Source organism: Diaphorina citri, unplaced genomic scaffold (genome assembly GCF_000475195.1).
Source record: "Diaphorina citri unplaced genomic scaffold, Diaci psyllid genome assembly version 1.1 scaffold756, whole genome shotgun sequence".
In the NCBI taxonomy this organism is placed as follows: Eukaryota; Metazoa; Arthropoda; class Insecta; order Hemiptera; family Psyllidae; genus Diaphorina; species Diaphorina citri.
Window position 1 is genome coordinate 144,595 of NW_007378189.1, and position 26,175 is coordinate 170,769.

The following is a 26,175-nucleotide window of genomic DNA, read 5'->3' on the forward strand; positions in this document are numbered from 1 at the left end:
GAAGAGATGTATAGTTTGGATAATGATTCATTCCTGAACAGTTTGGAAGCGATGACCATTCAGAACTACTGGACCGACCATGTCAAACATACCAAGCTGTAATGGACGTCCACATTGTACCTTATACACACTTACCAATACCGATTTCTAAAACTACACTAGTTGCGATGAGATACAAACCTATGTCAAACAACTTCTTGAGATCACTGGTGTATATGCCACCCCGCAACACCTTTGGCGCGGAAGGCACCAGAAGAAGATTGGTTGAGGCAATGGTCTCGCTGAAATTTTAATTCAATTTTGACCTATGTTTCCATGTATACTAGACATCAATAGGATATCATATAATTTATTTTGAACTATTGGGTTGTGTCGAAAACGAATATTACTTCACTTTTGTTTGAATATTTGACTGAATTTGAGTATTTGACCTTTCAAATTAGCTCGGGTACAAGCTATTGGATCCCGATTTTCTTTATTCGATTTGTTTGGATTGTGATTTGTGTCATACACAGTCAAGTTAAGTCGTGTTTTCCTTTCGCTATTTTCATTGTGGGTTCCATTTCTTATTCCCCACGACCATGAAAATTGCAAAAGGAACATACGCATTTTGTGAAGGGTAGTTTTGTCAAATACCAACGTCGTGTTTTCCTTTCGCTATTTTCATGGTGGGTTCCATTTCTTATTCCCCACGACCATGAAAATTGCGAAAGGAACATACGCATTTTGTGAAGGGTAGTTTTGTCAAATACAAACATCTACGATTGATTTCTTTAATTGCAGTAAGCTGCAAAGTGTAACGCATGTTTTAAGTTAACTCCATGTATTGTTGATATAATGATTCATGGTGGGTTCCATTTCTTATTCCCCACGACCATGAAAATTGCAAAAGGAACATACGCATTTTGTGAAGGGTAGTTTTGTCAAATACCAACATGTACGATTGATTTCTTTAATTGCAGTAAGCTGCAAAGTGTAACGCATGTTTTAAGTTAACTCCATGTATTGTTGATATAATGAAATTAGGGAAAAAAGAACGCCGTAGAAAAATGGAAAAAAGCTCATCCTTAAAAAAGATTTAGCTAAAAAGATAAATGGAATAGAAGGGGGAAATGGATCGAAATATGTAAATGCAGGATCAAATCGCGGACAGAATTACAAACGTAAAAAAAAAGTAAATTAAACTGGTGTATAACTCTATGTACATAGGAACATAACAAAATTAATAAAAGGTAAAACTATAAAAATATCTAAATAAAATTTACATGGACTAAGACATGAAAAATAAGGAATTGGAAATTAAATGTCCGGTAAAAAAAAAAAGGAAATTATACAGACGAAATCATAGAACATAAAAAATATCTAATATGATCTGAATAGTCTCAAAGTAAAACTAACGAAATAAAAATTACAACCTAATTTCATTATATCAACAATACATGGAGTTAACTTAAAACATGCGTTACACTTTGCAGCTTACTGCAATTAAAGAAATCAATCGTAGATGTTGGTATTTGACAAAACTACCCTTCACAAAATGCGTATGTAAGAAATGGAACCCACCATGAAAATTGATGATTCTCATGAAAAATATAACTGTCCAAATGTATTTTTTTCGTAAAGATCGTCAAAAATAATAAATAATCCGAAAAGGAATATAATGAAATATTTTTCCTAATTTTCCAGCTGAGGGCAGAATCAGAGGTATCATCGTATTTGAACTTCATGCTTCGGTAGCCGAGTTGGGTCGACGTAAATCAAACCAAGGGCAAATAGATTCAGCCCAGCTGAGATCCTTCCTTCAATATAATGAAATATTTTCCCTAATTTTCCAGCGGAGGGCAGAATCAGAGGTATCATCGTGTTTGAACTTCATGCTTCGGTAGCAGAGTTGGGTCGACGTAAATCAAACCAAGGGCAAATAGATTCAGCCCAGCTGAGATCCTTCCTTCTGGTAAGTCAACAGTCAGCCTCCATTGGTGAAAAATCAGAAAATGGACTGGGAAATATATTGGTTAATAGGTAGAGGTAACGTGAGGATGCAGATTGTTTGTTATTGAATGGAGAGTTTGAATGTTGAGTTTCTCCCGTCAAAAAACTTTTAAAAAAGAGGTTTGACAGAGGGAACTGTACATAACTGCTAAGGTCTTATCGTCCCGAAATCGAAGAGAGAAGGAAGACAGGAGAGGAGAAAGCCAGCCGTTCCGAGAACGAATATTATCCGTTCAGGATAAAATCCGCCCCGGGCGGGAATCGAACCCGCGGTCCAGCGCTTATAAGGCAGACGCGCTACCAACCAAGCTAACTAGGCTAAAAAACTAAAAACCTACATACACTATTTAAAATGGGACATACTAATCCAAGACAGCCTAAATAAAACCCTATAAATTTTTTGCTCTCCCCAGGAATCAAAAGAATACCTTCAGGAAGCGGTGTGGTTGCTACAGTACGAGCCTTCGACTCTGCCTGAAGGCAAACAGCACTTATAAGGCAGACGCGCTACCAACCAAGCTAACTAGGCTAAAAAACTAAAAACCTACATACACTGTTTAAAATGGGACATACTAATCCAAGACAGCCTAAATAAAGCCCTATAACTTTTTGCTCTCCCCAGGAATCAAAAGAATACCTTCAGGAAGCGGTGTGGTTGCTACAGTACGAGCCTTCGACTCTGCCTGAAGGCAAAAGCCAGAGCCCCGAACGAGATCCCTGATATCATGGCCACATTGACTCCTCCTTCACCAACCCACGGGTTGGATAAATCTTCAGCATGGGCCTGGTGGGCACGAGGTGAATCCGGGGGTGCCACGTCTAACATACGCCCATGAGCTGAGGTCCTCGTGAGGTTACTGGTGACACTAGCAGAGGTGGTGAGGTTGACGTCTTGGTAGTCTGCAATGTGGATAGTAGTGGGGGGATTAGCAATTGAAAATGGTCTAAAACAGGGGTGGCTATGACGTGGCTAATCAAAAAGGCATGGCTCGCCGGCTTTATGAGATTGTGTCTCCCAAAGTTAAGGTTAGTGGCCACCCCTGGTCTAAAATATGGTTTTACTACCAAAATGCACCACCCAAAATCCTGGGAATTAGCAATTGAAGATGGTCTAAAACAGGGGTGGCTATGACGTGGCTAATCAAAAAGGCATGGCTCGCCGGCTTTATGGGATTGTGTCTCCCAAAGTTAAGGTTAGTGGCCACCCCTGGTCTAAAATATGGTTTTACTACCAAAATGCACCACCCAAAATCCTGGGAACGCCGCATCAGTTAGGCTGAAGGAGGAACTCATTCGAAAGCAACCAGAGATGCGAAATAATGGCAACCTACATACATATGTACTTACTCGTATGTAGATCTAGAAAAAAGTGGAACTTTCCGAAGTTTACCTAGTAAAATACGTAATCAAGCATGTAAAATACGTCGCATGTTATGTTAGTTTACATCTGGGAACGCCGCACCGGTTAGGTTGAAGGAGGAACTCATTCGAAAGCAACCAGAGATGCGAAATAATGGCAACCTACATATGTACTCGTATGTAGCTCTAGAAAAAAGTGGAACTTTCCGAAGTTTACCTAGTAAAATACGTAATCAAGCATGTAAAATACGTCGCATGTTATGTTAGTTTAGAATTTTTTTTTTTTTCGACTCGATATTTCAGCGTACAATTTTACACACATAATGAACCTATGCATGGTAACATGGTATGTAGTGTTCAGGGGAACATGAAAACATCATTAGTAAAATTGGCACGTTCGTGAAATATTTTGAAGAAACTTTAATTTCGACAAAATCAGAAAAAAAAGTTAAAACAAAAAGTAAAAATACATCCCTGGTGAAAAAAGTTTCCAGCAATTTAGGAGAGCAAAAGAAAATCGTACGAGTAACTTGGAATGCCTTTTATGAAAATTACGAAGATTACGTATTCGAATGCAAAACTTTCCAACATTTTCCCCCCCTCGAAATTCCGTCTAAAACGTGTGTTCGAGAACCTATTTGGAAAATTCAACTTTTTTCTTCAAATTTGTAGAGAAAATCTTTTTACCTGCACTGATGGACGTGTTCTCCAACGCAACGTCTGTCACATTTTCCTGAGCTACAGGCGGATCGTTCATAATTTCATAGTCTGCCAAACTACTTCCATTAGTTGTCTTGTTTTGAAGTTCTCAAGTAAAATCAAAGACAAGACAACTACTCTGAAGCCTGTGAGTCCTATGACTGACACTAAAAGCAATAGTAATAGCAGTATTCAGGAGTTACTGAGGACACATCCAGAGCTTAGTTCTGATACGGTAGAGGATACTCAGAATTCCACCACCTCTGCAAGTCAAAACAAGACAACTAATGGAAGTAGTTTGGCAGACTATGAAATTATGAACGATCCGCCTGTAGCTCAGGAAAATGTGACAGACGTTGCGTTGGAGAACACGTCCATCAGTGCAGGTAAAAAGATTTTCTCTACAAATTTGAAGAAAGGCGAAGAAAAAAGTTGAATTTTCCAAATAGGTACTCGAACACACGTTTTAGACGGAATTTCGAGGGGGGGGGGAAATGTTGGAAAGTTTTGCATTTGAATACGTAATCTTCGTAATTTTCATAAAAGGCATTCCAAGTTACTCGTCGATTTTTTTTTTTGCTCTCCTAAATTGCTGGAAACTTTTTTCACCAGGGATATATTTTTACTTTTGTTTTAACGTTTTTTTTCTGATTTTGTCGAAATTAAAGTTTTTTCAAAATATTTCATGAACGTGCCAGTTTTACTAATGATGTTTTCATGTTCCCCTGAACCCTACATACCATGCATAGGTTCATTATGTGTAAAATTGTACGCTGAAATATCGAGTCGAAAAAAAATTCTAAACTAACAGAACATGCGACGTATTTTACATGCTTTATTACGTATTTTACTAGGTAAACCTTGGAAAGTTCCACTTTTTTCTAGAGCTACATACGAGTACATATGTAGGTTGCCATTATTTCGCATCTCTGGTTGCTTTCGAATGAGTTCCTCCTTCAGCCTAACCGGTGCGGCGTTCCCAGGATTTTGGGTGGTGCATTTTGGTAGTAAAACCATATTTTAGACCAGGGGTGGCCACTAACCTTAACTTTGGGAGAAGGACAATCTGACAAGTCTCAACTCTGTACTGCAGACGTTACATGCATCCATGGGGGACAGTCCTATGTAATAATGAGTCTATCGAGTCACTGTAGCGGAATAACGTCACTTTTGTTAAGCCGAGTTGGGCTTGGTGGATATTTGACCGGTGCCGTTATGGATATATACCAACCTCAGTGGTGCAGTTGTTAACGCGTTGGACTTTGGATCTGGAGGTTGGCGGTTCGAGTCCAAGTAATGTCATAAAATTTATTGTATTGTGTGTGGACTATTGTCTGTCCCTTGTGTCGGATGAAAATGTCCTAAGAAAACGCTATGATAACTTTTCTTGTACGAGAAAACCTCTCCTGATGTTACATTACCTGGAATGATAGTTTTGGTCAATTTGACGAGTTGTTTACACAGCGCTATCTTGTGAGCTAACTTCTCGTCCGTCAGATCCTGAATACCTCCGGGATTCGTCTCTCCTGATGTTATATTACCTGGAATGATTGTTTTGGTCAATTTGACGAGTTGTTTACACAGCGCTATCTTGTGAGCTAACTTCTCGTCCGTCAGATCCTGAATACCTCCGGGATTCGTCTGTCCGTACAGCTGTGCCAGTGCTATCTTCACATCGGTCAAGTAATAATGATTCGGATGGAGAAATCGGCCTCCATCGTACATCTTAAGAAACTTCAGACAGGCTTCTGGGTTTTGTTTCTCCATGGACGCTAGGTCTTCGCCGATTTTGACGATGATCTTATGAACATCATCGGAAGGAGTGGTCTTCTTGCAGTCGTGGCAGATCCAGGTCTCTTCAGAACCGCTGGATGATAGGTGGGGTAGCACGTAACCCTTGCATTGACTGCAACAGGGGAGTAGGTCAACAATAGACATTTTCAAGGTTACCATGTGTTGGGGAGTTCCCGAGGTCGATAGTATTATATATAAAGGTGTGTCCAAACATAGTCGACTGGCCGTCACGTCGATCGACGAGGTGAATTAATGTTGTCGAGACAGAGTGGACGGTTCAGTCGACGTCGAACGACGGCCTGTCGACTAAGTGTGGACACAGCTTGAGAGGACAATAAACCCTAGTCTGCTATATATATATCGAACCAATGATTTCAGACCCAGTCAAATTTCATCTTTGGAGAAGGCGACATGAAATAGTAAACCATTTTTCACCTCGTTCGGTGCAAGTATCAACTTACGGTTCAGGACACTTCACGCCATCATAGAACGTGTTCAGTTCCGTAGGGTCCCGACATCGTTCACACTGGCAGATGAAATATTTGGACGTCTGGAGATGGTGCCTCCTATTAATAGTTCCCCAAAGAGGATCAGTGTAGCAAATAGATAGGTGATCCCCAGGGGCGATAGGTTTCATAGCTCGCAGCAGAACTTGGCCCGAATCGGTGAAACTCTTGTAGAGATTCGGATAGCAGTTGTGCTCGATGAAAGACGCGCGGTCAAAGATGGCTATGTAGCTTGGCTCTGTGAGGGGCATTTCGTGAGCGTTCACCTGAAAACGACAAGACATGTCGTCAAAGTGCGAAACGAAATAGAAATTACCCCTGGTGAGGTTGTAAAGGGTGGGAAAGAAATCAGGGTTTTTTGAGAGCATTTCGCCAGATGAGGCCAATTTTTCTGAGCTACTTGTATGGTTCATACAAATAGAAAGTAATGAAAATATCAAACCTGAATGATTCCGCAGATTTTCAATATCTCCTCCTGAGTAAATTCTTCATTCAATTTGAAGAAGTTGAGTAAGAACTGGACCACGTTTCTCCTATCGTTTTCATACTTGGGGGAGTTCTTGTATTCTTCTACATGAGCTTCTAGTTGCATTAGTTTGTCCCATATTTGGGGTTGATGTGATTTCTTATACAGACATCGCAGAGCTATGATACACTCGTAACTGGGATGGGGTGTGGTGAAGTTGCTGATTTTGATCTGTAAGAGAAGAAAAATAATGTTTCATAGAAATCATAGAGGTTTTTAACGTCACTGTATACAGGTCTTTAGTGACGGGGGTTTTACCCACCATTCACCCATTCGGAATCTTGCCACCCATTCGGAATCTTGTCACCCATCCAGAATCCGCATATCAACGTCGCCAAACGGTGCTTAAATTAGAGGTACTTAACCCTCTATTTAGATAATCTTTAGATGTGTCCACACATAGTCAACCGGCCATCGATCGATGTCGACTGAACCGTCCACACTGCTTCGACAACATAGATTTACCTCCTTGATCGACACGACGGCTGGTCGACCATGTTTGGACACACCTTTACCCATCAGACTAAAACCACAGTCCTGACCTTCTTTCCTCTCTTATTCGCGGTCCAGTCACACTCGGGAGTATGATGTTCAGACTCCCTACACTGGGGATCTCGACACAGGGGCCAACCACATTTTGGACACTCCTCTGAGCTATGGTAGGAGATCGCTTTCAGGCAGCCCAAACACACAGGGCCGGTCATTTGGCATGGGCCTTGTACCAGGGGCGGCTCTCTGAGAACCACTTCACCAGCCTTGATTGAGCGACTGGCAATGTAGTAGCGACCCAGGACTTTATCTTCACACAGCTGAAAAACAATAAATTCAGATTCAAAGGTAATGATGGCTACTTTTAGGTTTGATAGAGGGAACTGTAGAAAAAAAACGGAGATCTTAGGTCGTCTTAAAATTAAAGAGAGAAGAAGCACAAGATAGAAGAAACGCAAGAGAGCCGTTCCGAGACCGAAACTTACCTGTTTGCCCCTGGGCGAGAATCGAACCCATAACCGAGCGCTTACACGGCAATTGTGCTACCCTCCTACATGGTATTGGCTACTTTGGTACTAACAATTTTATATAAACAAAATTAGAAAGCGTGATGAATTTTCGACCAGTAATAGCTCATGAGCTCACCCACCTTCATAGGTCTGCAATGGCTTTTGTGTTTCTTCCAATGGGTCTTCTGATGTTCTCTACAGCGTGGAGATATGGGTTAGTTTAGTATGTAGTAGGTTAGTTCCTTTCGAGTTCAAAATCCCGGATGCAAGATGGAAAAAATCGAAAGCAGAAAAAAATGCGCTTCTATGTGTAAATGTCCTTGGGCAGGTATAAAACACATATGTAATACCTAGTATCCACTAATCCACTTTGTACGTAACTAAATACTAAACATTACTTTCCTTCCTATGGGCAGTTTGGTTAAGTATTGACTGAAATTGAAAATACCTAAGTAAATCTATTATATGCTTTTCGCTGTTTTGCCGTCTCCCCACAAAGACCACAGATGTTGTCGAACATGGTACCGTCAAACTTGAACGGCTAAGCGAACTGAAAACGAGAGAAACTTTCTGGAAATATGTCCAAACTGAGGGGTAAAGTAAATATGATGGTGAGATCAGTATTATTATGATTCGTATACTTTAAAGTAATTTTTATTTTGTCTTTTCAACCTACATTCTAGCTTTTATTTTTAACAGCGTACTTAACTTTACTTTAAGCGCGCTTGGTCTTAATTTAGTTCTAGTAGTTTTATTGATTACTCACTTAGTTTTATCTTTACCCGTTGTACTTAAAGAAGAACACGTCCATTTTACAGTGCAATGTATATTTTTATATTCATGTGGTTTTTAGTTATGAAGCATTTATTTTTGAATTGCTTATTTTAATTCCCTTAAGTAACTTGCTCTTTTTTCTCTCAAATTTGAAACAAAAGCATTTATTTGATTTAATTGGCATCTTAAATCGTGCGCTAAGCGCTCCTTAAGTAACTTGCTCTTTTTTCTCTCAAATTTGAAACAAAAGCATTTATTTGATTTAATTGGCATCTTAAATCGTGCGCTAAGCGCTAGGCATTAGTATTTAAATACAGAAGTGTATTAGCAGAAATATAGGTTGTTTTATAGCCTTGTGAACAATTAGAAACAGAAATGGGTTGATTAAAAAAGCAATACACACACGTATGTAATTATTTTCTTAGGTTGTAAAATGAGATTTTATTTTTTGTCAAGTACCCCCTCTTCTAAAAATAGTAAGGCATCTCTTATCACTAGAATACAAAGAAATTAATTTAATCATATCAGAAACAATCTGTGTTCTTCCTTTAATTCTTTTTTTAGTGAAAGCGCCTGTGTCTATCAATATTATTGTATGAGATCTACAATATGTATTATACAATACTGAACCCAGACTTAGCAGACGTTGAATATCCATAACGGCACCGGTCAAATATCCACCAAGCCCAACTCGGCTTAACAAAAGTGACGTTATTCCGCTACAGTGACTCGATAGACTCATTATTACATAGGACTGTACCCCATGGATGCATGTAACGTCTGCAGTACAGAGTTGAGACTTGTCAGATTGTCCTTGGCTTGGGTGAAAATTTTGCCTTCAGGCAGAGTCGAAGGCTCGTACTGTAGCAACCACACCGCTTCCTGAAGGTATTCTTTTGATTCCTGGGGAGAGCAAAAAGTTATAGGGCTTTATTTAGGCTGTCTTGGATTAGTATGTCCCATTTTAAACAGTGTATGTAGGTTTTTAGTTTTTTAGCCTAGTTAGCTTGGTTGGTAGCGCGTCTGCCTTATAAGTGCTGGACCGCGGGTTCGATTCCCGCCCGGGGCGGATTTTATCCTGAACGGATAATGTTCGTTCTCGGAACGGCTGGCTTTCTCCTCTCCTGTCTTCCTTCTCTCTTCGATTTCGGGACGATAAGACCTTAGCAGTTATGTACAGTTCCCTCTGTCAAACCTCTTTTTTAAAAGTTTTTTGACGGGAGAAACTCAACATTCAAACTCTCCATTCAATAACAAACAATCTGCATCCTCACGTTACCTCTACCTATTAACCAATATATTTCCCAGTCCATTTTCTGATTTTTCACCAATGGAGGCTGACTGTTGACTTACCAGAAGGAAGGATCTCAGCTGGGCTGAATCTATTTGCCCTTGGTTTGATTTACGTCGACCCAACTCTGCTACCGAAGCATGAAGTTCAAACACGATGATACCTCTGATTCTGCCCTCCGCTGGAAAATTAGGGAAAATATTTCATTATATTCAGTGAAAAAGTTCAGGAGACGCTAACAGCTAATTAAAACTTTTTAGGCCGCTCAATCTAAATGTCAATGCACAACAATACCATCACTTAAATCTCGCGGAATCCAAGAAAATTAGATCGTTTATTTCATCAACCGACATAAAATCACATCCCCCGATAGCTCACGAGCTCAATGTTTCAATCACAGACAAGATTCAGCGATTTCAAGGTATATTTTCCAGATATGGCATGCGATTCGGCGGTCTCAGGAGACGCTAACAGCTGATTAAGACTTTTTAGGCCGCTCAATTTAAATGTCAATGCACAACAATACCATCACTTAAATCTCGCGGAATACAATAAAATGAAATCGTTTATTTCATCAACCGACATAAAATCACATCATCCGATAGCTCACGAGTTCAATGTTTCAATCACAGACAAGATTCAGCGATTTCAAGGTATATTTTCCAGATATGGCATGCGGTTCGGCGGTACAACCTTAGATAAAAGGGGGCTCAGTTTCATTGTATATCAGGACATTATTCAAGTCTCTTAGTCATAAGTTCAACACAGCGACGAAGAAACAACCATCGATAGAGAAAAAAGAACCACAAACAAGGAGCAGGAAATAAAAGGAAAAAAGACAAATGGAATAGAAAACAAACAAGGAATAAGAGATAAGGGATAGGATTATAGTGAACGTCAGTGTAACGTGCAGGTCCGAGGGGGGTGAGGGGCCTCTATTCCTTCTTGACAGCGGCCTGCTTGGCTTGATGAGCCTGCAATACGGCCACTGCCTCCTCCACCTTGCTCTTGAGGGACTCATTGTGTTCCAACATGTACAGCAGCTCAGCGTTGTCAATCTCAAGCAACATACCGGTGATTTTGCCGGCCAACTCGGGGTACATGCGTTGAATAAGAGGGAACAGACGTTCTCCCAGCATTTGCTTCTGTTCCTGGGGTTGAGCAGCAGCCAACATGGTCGAGGTGAGGGGCTCTTGACCTTGAACGTGGACAGCCTGAGGGCAGGGGGAATGGAGATATGGGTTAGTTTAGTATGTAGTAGGTTAGTTCCTTTCGAGTTCAAAATCCCGGATGCAAGATGGAAAAAATCGAAAGGTCACCCATTCGGAATCTTGTCACCCATCCAGAATCCGCATATCAACGTCGCCAAACGGTGCTTAAATTAGAGGTACTTAACCCTCTATTTAGATAATCTTTAGATGTGTCCACACATAGTCAACCGGCCATCGATCGATGTCGACTGAACCGTCCACACTGCTTCGACAACATAGATTTACCTCCTTGATCGACACGACGGCTGGTCGACCATGTTTGGACACACCTTTACCCATCAGACTAAAACCACAGTCCTGACCTTCTTTCCTCTCTTATTCGCGGTCCAGTCACACTCGGGAGTATGATGTTCAGACTCCCTACACTGGGGATCTCGACACAGGGGCCAACCACATTTTGGACACTCCTCTGAGCTATGGTAGGAAATGGCTTTGTCTGAATGGTCATCGCTTCCAAACTGTTCAGGAATGAATCATTATCCAAACTATACATCTCTTCAGAGTTCTCCTGCAACACGACCAAATAGCAAGTTAGATCATACATTTTAATATAGGAGGCAAATGATAGAAGAACATGGCAAATTAGAATGTGAATTATACATCATATACATGTGTTGTCGAAAAAAGGAAATTATTCTTTTCTAGTATACCAAATAAAATTTGTGTTGAGTACTCTGAATTAGAGATTATTCATAACATAAGATGAAATCGAAAGCAGAAAAAAATGCGCTTCTATGTGTAAATGTCCTTTGGGCAAGTATAAAACACATATGTAATACCTAGTATCCACTAAACCACTTTGTACGTAACTAAATACTAAACATTACTTTCCTTCCTATGGGCAGTTTGGTTAAGTATTGACTGAAATAGAAAATTCCTAAATCTATTATATGCTTTTCGCCCCGAGTCCTCAGACCATATTTCACTGTTAAACACAAACTAATCCAAATCAATTCAACTCTAACCAGCCTAGCTAGCTGGCAGTTTTCAACGAGTTATCTCTGCTTAGAACAAGTACAAGTGCTCACGATGGTTGACTGCCCTTCAGTAATGCTTTTCGCCCCGAGTCCTCAGACCTTATTTCATTGTTAAACCAGCCTAGCTAGCTGGCAGTTTTCAACGAGTTATCTCTGCTTAGAACAAGTACAAGTGCTCACGATGGTTGACTGCCCTTTACCGCCTTTCTATAAAGTCGAGCCATTTGGAAGAAAAAGTCCAATCTTATTTATTTTTTAGTCCGAAAGTTACATATTTTGGTGTCAAGGTTTAATAAATAGGTGCTTTATACGAGTAGGTAATTACTAGTAATAAGTAATAAGACAAAAATATATGCCTATATGGAGAGTATACACAATGAATGTACCTCAACTGGATTTGAAATAGAAATGTTTCACATGACACAGTGTAGTGTAGAAGTACAAACCAAATGCATACATACATTTTAAGTAGACCACAGTGGCGTGGGTTAAGGGGCAACATAATATAAAAATGTTACTTTTAAAATTTCTCCACTGATACATATTATAATAATTGCGAGATTCGTGGCAAATTCAATTTAAATCGATCTCAAATAACCTCCACTGATACATATTATAATAATTGCGAGATTCGTGGCAAATTCAATTTAAATCGATCTCAAATAACCATTCTTTGTACTTCGCGAAAATTTATCCTAAATTTTTTGAAGATTTTACAACCAAGAATGACAAATTGGCAATAATCGACGAAGGTCGCCTAAAAAATCAAATATTCTCTTTCAAAAATCAATCAAGCTGTTGGGGAACTATTAATAGGAGGCACCATCTCCAGACGTCCAAATATTTCATCTGCCAGTGTGAACGATGTCGGGACCCTACGGAACTGAACACGGGAACAAAACTTGATTCAAGTAAATTAACTTCTTCAAGCTCCCCCTATCTTTGCCATAGCTCCAGCACTGGCTCAATTATAGTTCACGCAAGTTCCCATAGGTTACATAAACACAATTATTTTACGGTGGGAAAGAGGAACCGCCTGCAAAATATACGCACAGAATACCTCGCGTAGGGTTAATAGGCAAACAATTGCTATGTGCTGTATGTTAAATGAGAGCTTTACAAGTGAAACTTGGAGTGCGAAACTTGGAGTGCGTTGAAAGTGAAACTCTTATGGGTGTTGAGATCTAGAGATACATTGCCTGGGAGCCAAAGAAAAAGTTTTCTAAGCCTAAAATAGAAAATCAAGGTGATTTTTTAATGCTCAATTAGTGCTCTAGTACGGAATGTTTTTATCCCGTGAAAACGATCATTCCTCTGATTACCTGAACGTTTAAATTTGCGAACTTCACAAATTCTACAGGCAAATTCAAAGGGTAAAAGTCTGAGTACATTGCCTGGGAGCCAAAGAAAAAGTTTTCTAAGCCTTAAATAGAAAACTAAGGTGATTTTTTAATGCTCATTTAGTGCTCTAGTACGGAATGCTTTTATCCCGTGAAAACGATCATTCCTCTGATTACCTGAACGTTTAAATTTGCGAACTTCACAAATTCTACAGGCAAATTCAAAGGGTAGCAAACAATTGTTATGTGCTGTATGTTAAATGAGAGCTTTACAAGTGAAACCTGGAGTGTGTGCGTTGAAAGTGAAACTCTTATGGGTGTTGAGATCTAGAGATAAGCTTTTATCTTGCCTGGGAGCCAAAGAAAAAGTTTTCTAAGCTTAGAATAGAAAACCAAGGTGATTTTCAAATGTTCATTTAGCACTCTAGTACAAAATGCTTTTATCCCACGAAAACGATCATTCCTCTGATTACCTGAACGTTTAAATTTGCGAACTTCACAAATTCTACAGGCAAATTCAAAGGGTAAAAGTCTGAGGTAAAGCTTTCTCCTTTGGAGATCATATTTTCAACAAGGTTGATTACGAAGGGTGGGATTCATGTAATACCTACAATTTTGTAAAAGAAAATCTTCATAGGAGCAAAACCCGAGAGTACAGCATTTTCTCATATGAAGCTTTTCTTTTGAAATATTGTTTTTCATGAATGCCACCCGATTACGAATGCATTTAAACTTACCCTGAGTGTACTGTCATCAATATAACCACTCGAGTCTGGATTACTACACTTATCACTCAGGGTCTGAGGTTTGTTCCATCGGTATCGCCTGTACATGATGAAACTAACGGCACCTGAAATTCAGTAAGAAAGTAATTAGATAAATATTTAGTTTCAAGAGTTTTAGGAACAAACCCTTCTTCAGGTATGTAGGTAACATCTTTAGCTTTTTGGAAACTGAGGGAACATCATCTGTTTATTATTTTTCAATGCTTTTATGGCAGTCTTCTTCAGGTATGTAGGTAACATCTTTAGCTTTTTGGAAACTGAGGGAACATCATCTGTTTATTATTTTTTTAATGCTTATGGCAGGTTTCTCACACAGTGAGCTCTTCCATCCAACCAAATTTGGTGTTCTAAATACGGTAAATAATATAATCGTTATCACCAGAGGTTAAGTTGGTATCTGGAAGGGTGACCAATGACCATCTAGGAAATAGAGAGCATATTTTTCGCCCACAACATCCCAACTGCGGCGATTTCACCAGAGGTTAAGTTGGTATCTGGAAGGGTGACCAATGACCATCTAGGAAATAGAGAGCATATTTTTCGCCCACAACATCCCAACTGTGAGCTCTTCCACCCAACCAATCTTCCATCCAACCAATTTGGTGTTCTAAATACGGTAAATAATAATAATCGTTATCACCAGAGGTTAAGTTGATATCTGGAAGGGTGACCAATGACCATCTAGGAAATAAAGAGCACATTTTTCGCCCACAACATCCCAACTTACCAAAAAGAGTAACCAGGGCCAGAGCCCCGAACGAGATCCCTGATATCATGGCCACATTGACTCCTCCTTCACCACTCCACGGGTTGGATAAATCTTCAGCATGGGCCTGGTGGGCACGAGGTGAATCCGGGGGTGCCACGTCTAACATACGCCCATGAGCTGAGGCAAGATTCCGAATGGGTGAATGGTGGGTAAAACCCCCGTCACTAAAGACCTGTATACAGTGACGTTAAAAACCTCTATGATTTCTATGAAACATTTTATTATTTCTCTTCTCTTACAGATCAAAATCAGTAACTTCACCACACCCCATCCCAGTTACGAGTGTATCATAGCTCTGCGATGTCTGTATAAGAAATCACATCAACCCCAAGTATGGGACAATTTTTCTTCTCTTACAGATCAAAATCAGCAACTTCACCACACCCCATCCCAGTTACGAGTGTATCATAGCTCTGCGATGTCTGTATAAGAAATCACATCAACCCCAAGTATGGGACAAACTAATGCAACTAGAAGCTCATGTAGAAGAATACAAGAACTCCCCCAAGTATGAAAACGATAGGAGAAACGTGGTCCAGTTCTTACTCAACTTCTTCAAATTAGATGAAGAATTTACTGAGGAGGAGATATTGAAAATCTGCGGAATCATTCAGGTTTGATATTTTTATTACTTTCTATTTGTATGAACCATACAAGTAGCTCAGAAAAATTGGCCTCATCTGGCGAAATGCTCTCAAAAAACCCTGATTTCCTTGGATAATAAAAAAAAATCATGAGAATCACCAATTGCGAAAGGAAAACACGACTAAACTTGACTGTGTATGACACAAATCACAATCCAAACAAATCGAATAAAGAAAATCGGGATCCATGAATGAAGAATTTACTCAGGAGGAGATATTGAAAATCTGCGGAATCATTCAGGTTTGATATTTTCATTACTTTCTATTTGTATGAACCATACAAGTAGCTCAGAAAAATTGGCCTCATCTGGCGAAATGCTCTCAAAAAACCCTGATTTCCTTCCCACCCTTTACAACCTCACCAGGGGTAATTTCTATTTCGTTTCGCACTTTGACGTTATGTCTTGTCGTTTTCAGGTGAACGCTCACGAAATGCCCCTCACAGAGCCAAGCTACATAGCCATCTTTGACCGCGCGTCTTTCATCGTTTCCCACCCTTTACAACCTCACCAGGGGTAATTTCTATTTCGTTTCGCACTTTGACGACATGTCTTGTCGTTTTCAGGTGAACGCTCACGAAATGCCCCTCACAGAGCCAAGCTACATAGCCATCTTTGACCGCGCGTCTTTCATCGAGCACAACTGCTATCCGAATCTCTACAAGAGTTTCACCGATTCGGGCCAAGTTCTGCTGCGAGCTATGAAACCTATCGCCCCTGGGGATCACCTATCTATTTGCTACACTGATCCTCTATGGGGGACTATTAATAGGAGGCACCATCTCCAGACGTCCAAATATTTCACCTGCCAGTGTGAACGATGTCGGGACCCTACAGAGCTGAAGACGTTCTATGATGGCGTGAAGTGTCCTGAACCGTAAGTTGATACTTGCACCGAACGAGGTGAAAAATGGTTTACTATTTTATGTGGCCACTGAACACGTTCTATGATGGCGTGAAGTGTCCTGAACCGTAAGTTGATACTTGCGCTGAACGAGGTGAAAAATGGTTTACTATTTCATGTCGCCTTCTCCAAAGATGAAATTTGACTGGGTCTGAAATCATTGGTTCGATATATATATGTGGCCTTCTCCAAAGATGAAATTTGACTGGGTCTGAAATCATTGGTTCGATATATAGCAGACTAGGGTTTATTGTCATCTAAAGGTGTGTCCACACATAGTCGACGGGCCGTCGTTCGACGTCGACTGAACCGTCCACACTGTCTCGACAACATTAATTCACCTCGTCGATCGACGTGACGGCCGATCGACTATGTTTGGACACACCTTTATATATAATACTATCGACCTCGGGAACTCCCCAACACATGGTAACCTTGAAAATGTCTATTGTTGACCTACTCCCCTGTTGCAGTCAATGCAAGGGTTACGTGCTACCCCACCTATCATCCAGCGTTTCTGAAGAGACCTGGATCTGCCACGACTGCAAGAAGACCACTCCTTCCGATGATGTTCATAAGATCATCGTCAAAATCGGCGAAGACCATATTATACATCAAGTATCCTTCTTATAGGTTAAATGGTTATCCTGCTTTCTCACCTACCTACTATATTTTCACAAACCGAAATACCACAATATCTGAATCTGATTTTTGTGTTAAACAAACCGCCTTTGTATACACCTTACACCATATACATATTATACATCAAGTATCCTTCTTATAGATTAAATGGTTATCCTGCTTTCTCACCTACCTATTATATTTTCACAAACCGAAATACCACAATATCTGAATCTGATTTTTATGTTAAACAAACCGCCTTTCTATATACCACAATATCTGAATCTGATTTTTGTGTTTAACAAACCGCCTTTCTATAAAGTCGAGCCATTTGGAAGAAAAAGTCCAATCTTATTTATTTTTTAGTCCGAAAGTTACATGTTTTGGTGTCAAGGTTTAATAAATAGGTGCTTTATACGAGTAGGTAATTACTAGTAATAAGACAAAATATGCCTATATGGAGAGTATACACAATGAATGTACCTCAACTGGATTTGAAATAGAAATGTTTCACATGACACAGTGTAGTGTAGAACGAGTTCTCCTGCAACACGGCCAAATAGCAGGTTAGATCATACATTTTAATATAGGAGGCAAATGATAGAAGAACATGGCAAATTAGAATGTGAATTATACATCATATACATATTATACAATGGCTTTGAGGCAGCCCAAACACACAGGGCCGGTCATTTGGCATGGGCCTTGTACCAGGGGCGGCTCTCTGAGAACCACTTCACCGGCCTTGATTGAGCGACTGGCAATGTAGTAGCGACCCAGGACTTTATCTTCACACAGCTGAAAAACAATAAATTCAGATTCAAAGGTAATGATGGCTACTTTTAGGTTTAATAGAGGGAACTGTAAAAAAAAAAGAACGGAGATCTTAAATCGTATTAAAATTAAAGAGAGAAGAAGCACAAGATAGAAGAAACGCAAGAGAGCCGTTCCGAGACCGAAACTTACCTGTTCGCCCCTGGGCGAGAATCGAACCCATAACCGAGCGCTTACACGGCAATTGCGCTACTCTCCTACATGGTATTGGCTACTTTGGTACCTACTAACAATTTTATATAAACAAAATTAGAAAGCGTGATGAATTTTCGATCAGTAATAGCTCATGAGCTCACCCACCTTCATAGGTCTGCAATGGCTTTTGTGTTTCTTCCAATGGATCTTCTGATGTTCTCTACAGCAATAATAGATAAGCTGACATCCTGAACATTTTTGTTTTGCCGTCTCCCCACAAAGACCACAGATGTTGTCGAACATTGTAATTGTACCGTCAAACTTGAACGGCTAAGCGAACTGAAAACGAGAGAAACTTTATGGAAATATGTCCAAACTGAGGGGTAAAGTAAATATGATGGTCGGCACTTTCAAAAACTCGACACCTCTCTCGCCACTTCAAAAACTTGACACCTTAAAATTTCAAAATAGGTACCTAAATAATCTACGAGGTGTGAGTTTTCTAGCCTGAATAATTCACTGCATTCATATATTGGTTCGTCGCGATAATTTGTTGGCATGGATTACCTTTTTGTCATACATACCCTATAAGCTATAAGTGTTTACGAGTGCCTATGCCTACTGTCTGTGAAATACTTGATTAATTTTCCTCATCGACTTATCGGATACAGTGGTTGAGGTCGTTGTCTCACAATGCGAAGACCGGTAATTCGAGGAGAAAAAAAAAGAAGAAAAAAAAAGACGCATGAGCCAACTGATTCTATTTACCAAACATGCCCGCAAAAAATGGGTAAACATGTAGGGCAGAGACAGATGTTGTACAAATGGGTAAATGAAGGGGTAATTACTTACACTGTGTCAATCCTTATCAGATACCGTCACCATTTATTACCTCAGCACAGCGGGAATGCGACACAACACATGATAACACTATCACCACTTCTGATATCACAATAGAGCATTGAGCATCTACCGGCAACTATTAACAGCATCCAAGGTCCTAACAATAAAACATTTAACAGGCCTGCTGAGCCCGGGAATGCGACACAACACATGATAACACTATCACCACTTCTGATATATATCACAATAGAGCATTGAGCATCTACCGGCAACTATTAACAGCATCCAAGGTCCTAACAATAAAACATTTAACAGGCCTGCTGAGCAATATTGCACCGGCTTAGTATTTCCCCTTCGGTGATTTAGCACGCGGTCTGTTCCCCTATTCGAGCCCCGGCCGGTGTATTTTTATACTCCCGGCTGTATGTATGTAGGGGAACGCGGGACAAGTGAGAATGAACTGCTTAGGTGATAAAGGGGACTACACATCTATCCTGCAAGCCGGTTCGTGCCAAATACCTGTGCGGCGTGCAAGAGTATGAAAGCACGATCGTGCTAAATGGCACGATTTGTCTGCATGAAGCCTCGCACGAAGTACTGGAAAAAAAATCCAATCAGTTTTGATTTTAGCAGGGGAACGCGGGACCCCGTGGGATAAGTGAGAATGAACTGCTTAGGGCTTAGGTGATAAGTGTGATGACGAGAAATTAGACGTTAATATTGCGTGATTAGCTAAATGGCGAGGTGTGTTCAAACATAGCCATTCGCCAACCGACGAGGTAAATCTATGTTGTCGAAGCAGTGTGGACGGTTCAGTCGACATCGATCGACTATGTGTGGTGGACACACCTTAACAGTGGAGGTGTGGACACACCTTAACAGTGGAGGTGTGGACACACCTTAACAGTGGAGGTGTGGACACACCTTAACAGTGGAGGTCTCATCGTCTCGAAATCGAAGAAGTTAGGAAGAAAGGTGGGACGATAATAGGGTAAGTGTACCATTTATTCGCCCACCTAAAAAACGTACCATTTATTGGCCCACCTGCCCACATTTATTTTTCTAATTTTTTTAGTGAAAGCGCCTGTATTTATCAATATTATTGTATGAGATCTACAATACGTATTATACAATACTAAACCCAGACTTAGCAGACGTTGAATATCCATAACGGCACCGGTCAAATATCCACCAAGCCCAACTCGGCTTAACAAAAGTGACGTTATATTGTGTGTGGACTATTGTCTGTCCCTTGTGTCGGATGAAAATGTCCTAAGAAAACGCTATGATAACTTTTCTTGTACGAGAAAACTTTTCCCAGTTTTTATTAATGAATATTTTGTCAAAATGTCTGACGGACGGACTGATAAATGTGTAGTCACTTTCAAATGCTTGATATCGTGCTTTGCACGATTTGCAAGCTTCGTGCAAGGTTCATTCCAGGCAAATCTGCACGTCGTGCCCCGCCGGATAGATGTGTAACCCCCTTAAGTGTGATGACGAGAAATTAGACGTTAATATTGCGTGATTAGCTAAATGGCGAGGTGTGTCCAAACATAGCCATTCGCCAACCGACGAGGTAAATCTATGTTGTCGAAGCAGTGTGGACGGTTCAGTCGACATCAATCGACTATCCATTATTACATAGGACTGTCCCCCATAGATGCATGTAATGTCCGCAGTACAGAGTTGAGACTTGTCAGATTGTCCTGGGCTTGGGTGAAAATTTTGCCTTCAGGCAGAGTCGAAGGCTCGTACTGTAGCAACCACACCGCTTCCTGAAGGTATTCTTTTGATTCCTTAGCACTGGTTTGATAGCAGTCTTTAAGCCCTTTCTTTTGATGAAATTGGATCTTGAAAAATTTCGTCCAGTTCAGACACTTTTCTTGTACGAGAAAAGATCGATTTAAATCCGCAAGTTTCCTTTATTTCCTGAAGCTTGTCTTCAATTTCTTTTTCCCGAAAATAAAAAAAAATATATAAAAATCATCAAAAAAACAGAAAAATTATTTTAAAATTAAAAAATATAGAAAAACTCGAGTAAAAATTAAAAAAAGAAACAAAAAGTTAAAACTTTATTTTTTGTTTTTTCAACATTTATTTTTTCTTTATTATTTTTTCGTACCTTCATGTGAAAAAGATACAATTTTCTAAAAAAAAAAAGAAAATAATTTTTTAATTTATCCTTATTGTTTTTTTATACTTTTTGGTTAACGCGATATTATTTTGTATTTGAATGAATTGTGTTCAGTAGAATTTGATTAGTTTTATTCTTGTACGGTTTTAGGTGGGCGAATAAATGGTACACTTACCCTACCTCCGTTGTAACATCCCTTTAACAAACCTCCATTAACCATTAGGCATAAAGTCGAACTTCAATTAGATAACCAGTAACCACTGTAAGAATTCAAGCTTTTTTTACGTTCGGTAGAGGGAACTGTAACTGCTAAGGTCTTATCGTCCCGAAAGCGAAGAGAAGGAAGACAGGATAGGAGGAAGCCAGCCGTTCCGAGAACGAACATTATTCCTTCAGGATATAATCCGCCCCGGGCGGGAGTGGAACCCGCGGCCTAGCGCTTACAAGGAAGACGCGCTACCAACCAAGCTAACTAGGCTGGCTGAATGTTGAATGTGAAGGTACATATATCCCGTACTGTACTGTTCTTTCCCATGAGCTAGCCAAGCCTTGAGTTCTCCTACACACACGTATAAATAACTCGGCAATCAGATACACCTATTTATCATAACTCACAACGTAACGTACTGCATAGGTGAGCATTCAACAAACAGCGCAACACAGCAGAATCTTGTAAATAAAAAATATAAAACGTTTAAACAAAAATAGATTTAAAACGTTCAAGGCTCGAATTTAAATTGGTACAACGCATGTGGGAGGCAAAAAGACAACGGTCACTTTCGGACAAAATGTTCGAGAATTATAGCGAAGTAAAACGTTTAAACAAAAATAGATTTAAAACGTTTAAGGCTCGAATTTAAATTGGTACAACGCATGTGGGAGGCAAAAAGACAACGGTCACTTTCGGACAAAATGTTCGAGAATTATAGCGAACCAAGCCAAATGGAAAAAGTTTTGTTTCAAATTTGGGCCTCCGATTTCACATATCTAACAGGCGACCACTTCTTGAACGATAGACTTTATAGGCGTTACTCTATTTGGGACACGAATACCTACCTATTGCTGAGATAGAAAAAAGTTCAATAGAGAGTTGCTAATGAACTATTAACTACAGAAATCGCCAATTTTACACGTCACTTAAGTCACTATTTTATGTTTATTTCCAAGGAAAACACAAACTGGCTGAAATGTCCCTAAAATATTATGGGAGAAATATCTCTTCTTCTGTACAGAATAAAATCGGATGAAACTCACAAGTAGGAACGGGCCTTAAAGGGAACTTTGCTAAAAGTGAAAAGACCGTCAATTAATTTTCTGAAAACTGTTCTTTATTATTTCAATATAAAAGTTTTATGCAACATAAAATAATAATGATTAACTTTCAAGCAGTGGACATAGGGTATATTGTACTAGAGAAATGCTTTGGCATAACACAAGAAGTATGCTCGGTAGGCTTGATAACAGGACTTTGGCATTACAAGTCCCTAGGGATGAATCTTGGGTTTAATTTCCGATTTGGGTTCCAAGATCGAGACACTCTCATGTTAGCCTGACACCTCATTCAGACCAATAATATGGTTTGTATACTTGAATATTAGAAATGGACTAACTCTTTGATTTCATTGCAGTGATGTCTATCTCCAGATTCAAAAGGTCCTAGATTAAAATTTGATAACGGACCTTGTGGGAAACAAACGAAATATGACTGTGTAATCTGGAAACCTTCGGTTATTTGGAAACTGATTAGTTAAATAAATTGATTGAAACACATTCAATATTTCAGTTGATAGTTTTATCTTCAGGGTAACATGAGTATACTGTATGCAGGAATGACTGAGCTAACAAAACTAATTCATACGCGTACAAGAATAAAACTAATCAAATTCTACTGAACACAATTCATTCAAATACAAAATAATATCGCGTTAACCAAAAAGTATAAAAAAAAAATCTGGTGTGAACATCACACGACTTTCTATTACATTTGCAGAATACGTAGGTATTTGAAAAGAAATACTCCAGATTCAAAAGGTCCTAGATTAAAATTTGATAACGGACCTTGTGGGAAACAAACGAAATATGACTGTGTAATCTGGAAACCTTCGGTTATTTGGAAACTGATTAGTTAAATAAATTGATTGAAACACATTCAATATTTCAGATGATAGTTTTATCTTCAGGGTAACATGAGTATACTGTATGCAGGAATGACTGAGCTAACAAAACTAATTCATACGCGTACAAGAATAAAACTAATCAAATTCTACTGAACACAATTCATTCAAATACAAAATAATATCGCGTTAACCAAAAAGTATAAAAAAACAATAAGGATAAATTAAAAAATTATTTTCTTTTTTTTTTAGAAAATTGTATCTTTTTCACATGAAGGTACGAAAAAATAATAAAGAAAAAATAAATGTTGAAAAAACAAAAAATAAAGTTTTAACTTTTTGTTTCTTTTTTTAATTTTTACTCGAGTTTTTCTATATTTTTTAATTTTAAAATAATTTTTCTGTTTTTTTGATGATTTTTATATATTTTTTTTTATTTTCGGGAAAAAGAAATTGAAGACAAGCTTCAGGAAATAAAGGAAACTTGCGGATTTAAATCGATCTTTTCTCGTACAAGAAAAGTTATCATAGCGTTTTCTTAGGACATTTTCATCCGACACAAGGGACAGACAATAGTCCACACACAATACAAACATGATTGAAAACAATAATTCAAATAAGCTTTTATTGGACTTATAAATAATCTTACAAGGAAACGGTAAGAAAATGTCGACGAAGAAACAACCATCGATAGAGAAAAAAGAACCACAAACAAGGAGCAGGAAATAAAAGGAAAAAAGACAAATGGAATAGAAAACAAACAAGGAATAAGAGATAAGGGATAGGATTATAGTGAACGTCAGTGTAACGTGCAGGTCCGAGGGGGGTGAGGGGCCTCTATTCCTTCTTGACAGCGGCCTGCTTGGCTTGATGAGCCTGCAATACGGCCACTGCCTCCTCCACCTTGCTCTTGAGGGACTCATTGTGTTCCAACATGTACAGCAGCTCAGCGTTGTCAATCTCAAGCAACATACCGGTGATTTTGCCGGCCAACTCGGGGTACATGCGTTGAATAAGAGGGAACAGACGTTCTCCCAGCATTTGCTTCTGTTCCTGGGGTTGAGCAGCAGCCAACATGGTCGAGGTGAGGGGCTCTTGACCTTGAACGTGGACAGCCTGAGGGCAGGGGGAGTGGAGATATGGGTTAGTTTAGTATGTAGTAGGTTAGTTCCTTTCGAGTTCAAAATCCCGGATGCAAGATGGAAAAAATCGAAAGCAGAAAAAAATGCGCTTCTATGTGTAAATGTCCTTGGGCAGGTATAAAACACATATGTAATACCTAGTATCCACTAATCCACTTTGTACGTAACTAAATACTAAACATTACTTTCCTTCCTATGGGCAGTTTGGTTAAGTATTGACTGAAATTGAAAATACCTAAGTAAATCTATTATGTATATGCTTTTCGCCCCGAGTCCTCAGACCCTATTTCACTGTTAAACCAGCCTAGCTAGCTGGCAGTTTTCAACGAGTTATCTCTGCTTAGAACAAGTACAAGTGCTCACGATGGTTGACTGCCCTTCAGTATATGGCAGAAAAAATCACCCCAGTGTATGGCAGAAAAAATAGATATCCTTTCTTTATTCTGCCATCACCATTCGGCAAACAGCTGAAGCCCCTACAACAACAATCCACCGCTCACCTGTACTCCGGCTGCAGCAGGCTGAATGCCACCAATCTGTGCCTGGGGCTGAGTGCCCGGGTTCCGCACGGGGTACTTATTGTAGCCGCCTGTCTGTCTGCCGGCCGCCGATACCGAGGCTGGTCCTGGCGCCTGCATTGGGCCACCACCTCTAGGTCCCATAGTACTTTGACCGGTAATGGGCCTAGCGCTCATGTTAGCGCCACGGATGACTGTCTGTCCGGTGGAAGCGCGCGGGGCACTACGGAACTGCGGGATGTTGGGGAACCCTGGGAAATTAAAATGAAATTCATTTAATGAGACTAAGGACAATATTTTGTTCAACATCGCATTAATTAAATACATATTATTCTTTTCTACGAAATCTTTATCTAAAAAAAAAGAAGTAGAATTTTTTTCATCAATACTTCCTTTATTTGTAATTATAGGGTCATACAAACCCTATATTAGTGACGTATTTCCCCTCCTCCCCTCGAGGTGGGGTCTGATTAAATAAAGAGGTAAAAATTACAAACCTTGAGCGGTCTGGCCAGAGGGTCTCATTTGTGGGGCCGCGGCCCAGCGGGGTTGGGGCCGAATCTGAGTCATCTGGGTTGGGCCATAGAAACGCTGGGGTTGGGGTAGCGTGGGCACGAAATAGCCACCGGTACTGCCTGGCTGGAATAACTGTAAGCAAGCACAGGAGATGCAAAGTCAGTAATGGAGCGCGTTGGTAAGAGAGCATCATGGAATCTCGAAATACTCCTTAGCAAGTAAAGGAAAATTGGAGAGCGAGAATTAAAAAAAAAAAAAAAAATCTTGTAGGTAGTACCTACCTACCTACCAGCTACCTACATGTGGAACTATACGAAATATGTCAAAAGTCCGGTTCGGCGGTATAACCTTAGATAAAAGGGGGCTCAGTTTCATTGTATATCAGGACATTATTCAAGTCTCTTAGTCATAAGTTCAACACAGGGTCGGAGTGATCGGCGGTACAACCTTAGATAAAAGGGGGCTCAGTTTCATTGTATATCAGGACATTATTCAAGTCTCTTAGTCATAAGTTCAACACAGAATCGACTATGTGTGGTGGACACACCTTAACAGTGGAGGTGTGGACACACCTTAACAGTGGAGGTCTCATCGTCTCGAAATCGAAGAAGTTAGGAAGAAAGGTGGGACGATAATAGGGTAAGTGTACCATTTATTCGCCCACCTAAAAAACGTACCATTTATTGG

The 26,175-nt window shown here is 39.7% G+C and overlaps 3 protein-coding genes and 2 long non-coding RNA genes across 5 annotated transcripts in view; 2 read left to right on the top strand and 3 right to left on the bottom strand.

The window, feature by feature from the left end:
- Nucleotides 1–4,486, top strand: part of LOC113468504 (endochitinase A-like) — a 41,975-nt gene extending 37,489 nt beyond the window's left edge. The window contains exon 5 of the mRNA XM_026825465.1: nt 4,154–4,486. Within this exon, the coding sequence (XP_026681266.1) occupies nt 4,154–4,486 (333 nt within the window). The remainder of the gene's footprint in view (nt 1–4,153) is intronic.
- Nucleotides 4,487–4,782: 296 nt separating this feature from the next.
- On the bottom strand, nt 4,783–22,339 carry LOC103511826. Its single transcript, XM_026825466.1, has 13 exons — nt 22,255–22,339; nt 18,384–18,557; nt 17,914–18,047; nt 11,513–11,645; nt 10,896–11,153; nt 10,002–10,115; nt 9,409–9,551; nt 8,015–8,069; nt 7,419–7,685; nt 6,793–7,047; nt 6,306–6,616; nt 5,472–5,956; nt 4,783–4,823 (listed from the first exon to the last, which is right to left on the bottom strand). The coding sequence occupies exons 2-13, from the start codon at nt 18,519–18,521 to the stop codon at nt 4,783–4,785; spliced, it is 2,334 nt and encodes a 777-aa protein (XP_026681267.1). The 5' UTR covers nt 18,522–18,557; nt 22,255–22,339.
- LOC113468507 lies at nt 9,059–10,126 on the bottom strand. The gene is made up of 2 exons (XR_003392240.1): nt 10,002–10,126; nt 9,059–9,551 (listed from the first exon to the last, which is right to left on the bottom strand). It is a non-coding gene; the product is annotated as an uncharacterized LOC113468507 (long non-coding RNA).
- LOC113468508 lies at nt 16,658–17,183 on the top strand. Its single transcript, XR_003392241.1, has 2 exons — nt 16,658–16,696; nt 17,102–17,183. It is a non-coding gene; the product is annotated as an uncharacterized LOC113468508 (long non-coding RNA).
- A 1,060-nt stretch (nt 22,340–23,399) lies between the features above and the next one.
- LOC103511827 (polyadenylate-binding protein 4) overlaps nt 23,400–26,175 on the bottom strand; it is a 4,462-nt gene continuing 1,686 nt past the window's right edge. The window contains exons 2-4 of the mRNA XM_008476568.3: nt 25,470–25,620; nt 24,955–25,223; nt 23,400–24,428 (exon numbers count right to left, since the gene is read on the bottom strand). Coding sequence (XP_008474790.2) covers nt 24,150–24,428; nt 24,955–25,223; nt 25,470–25,620 — 699 coding nt within the window. The 3' untranslated portion in view covers nt 23,400–24,149. The remainder of the gene's footprint in view (nt 24,429–24,954; nt 25,224–25,469; nt 25,621–26,175) is intronic.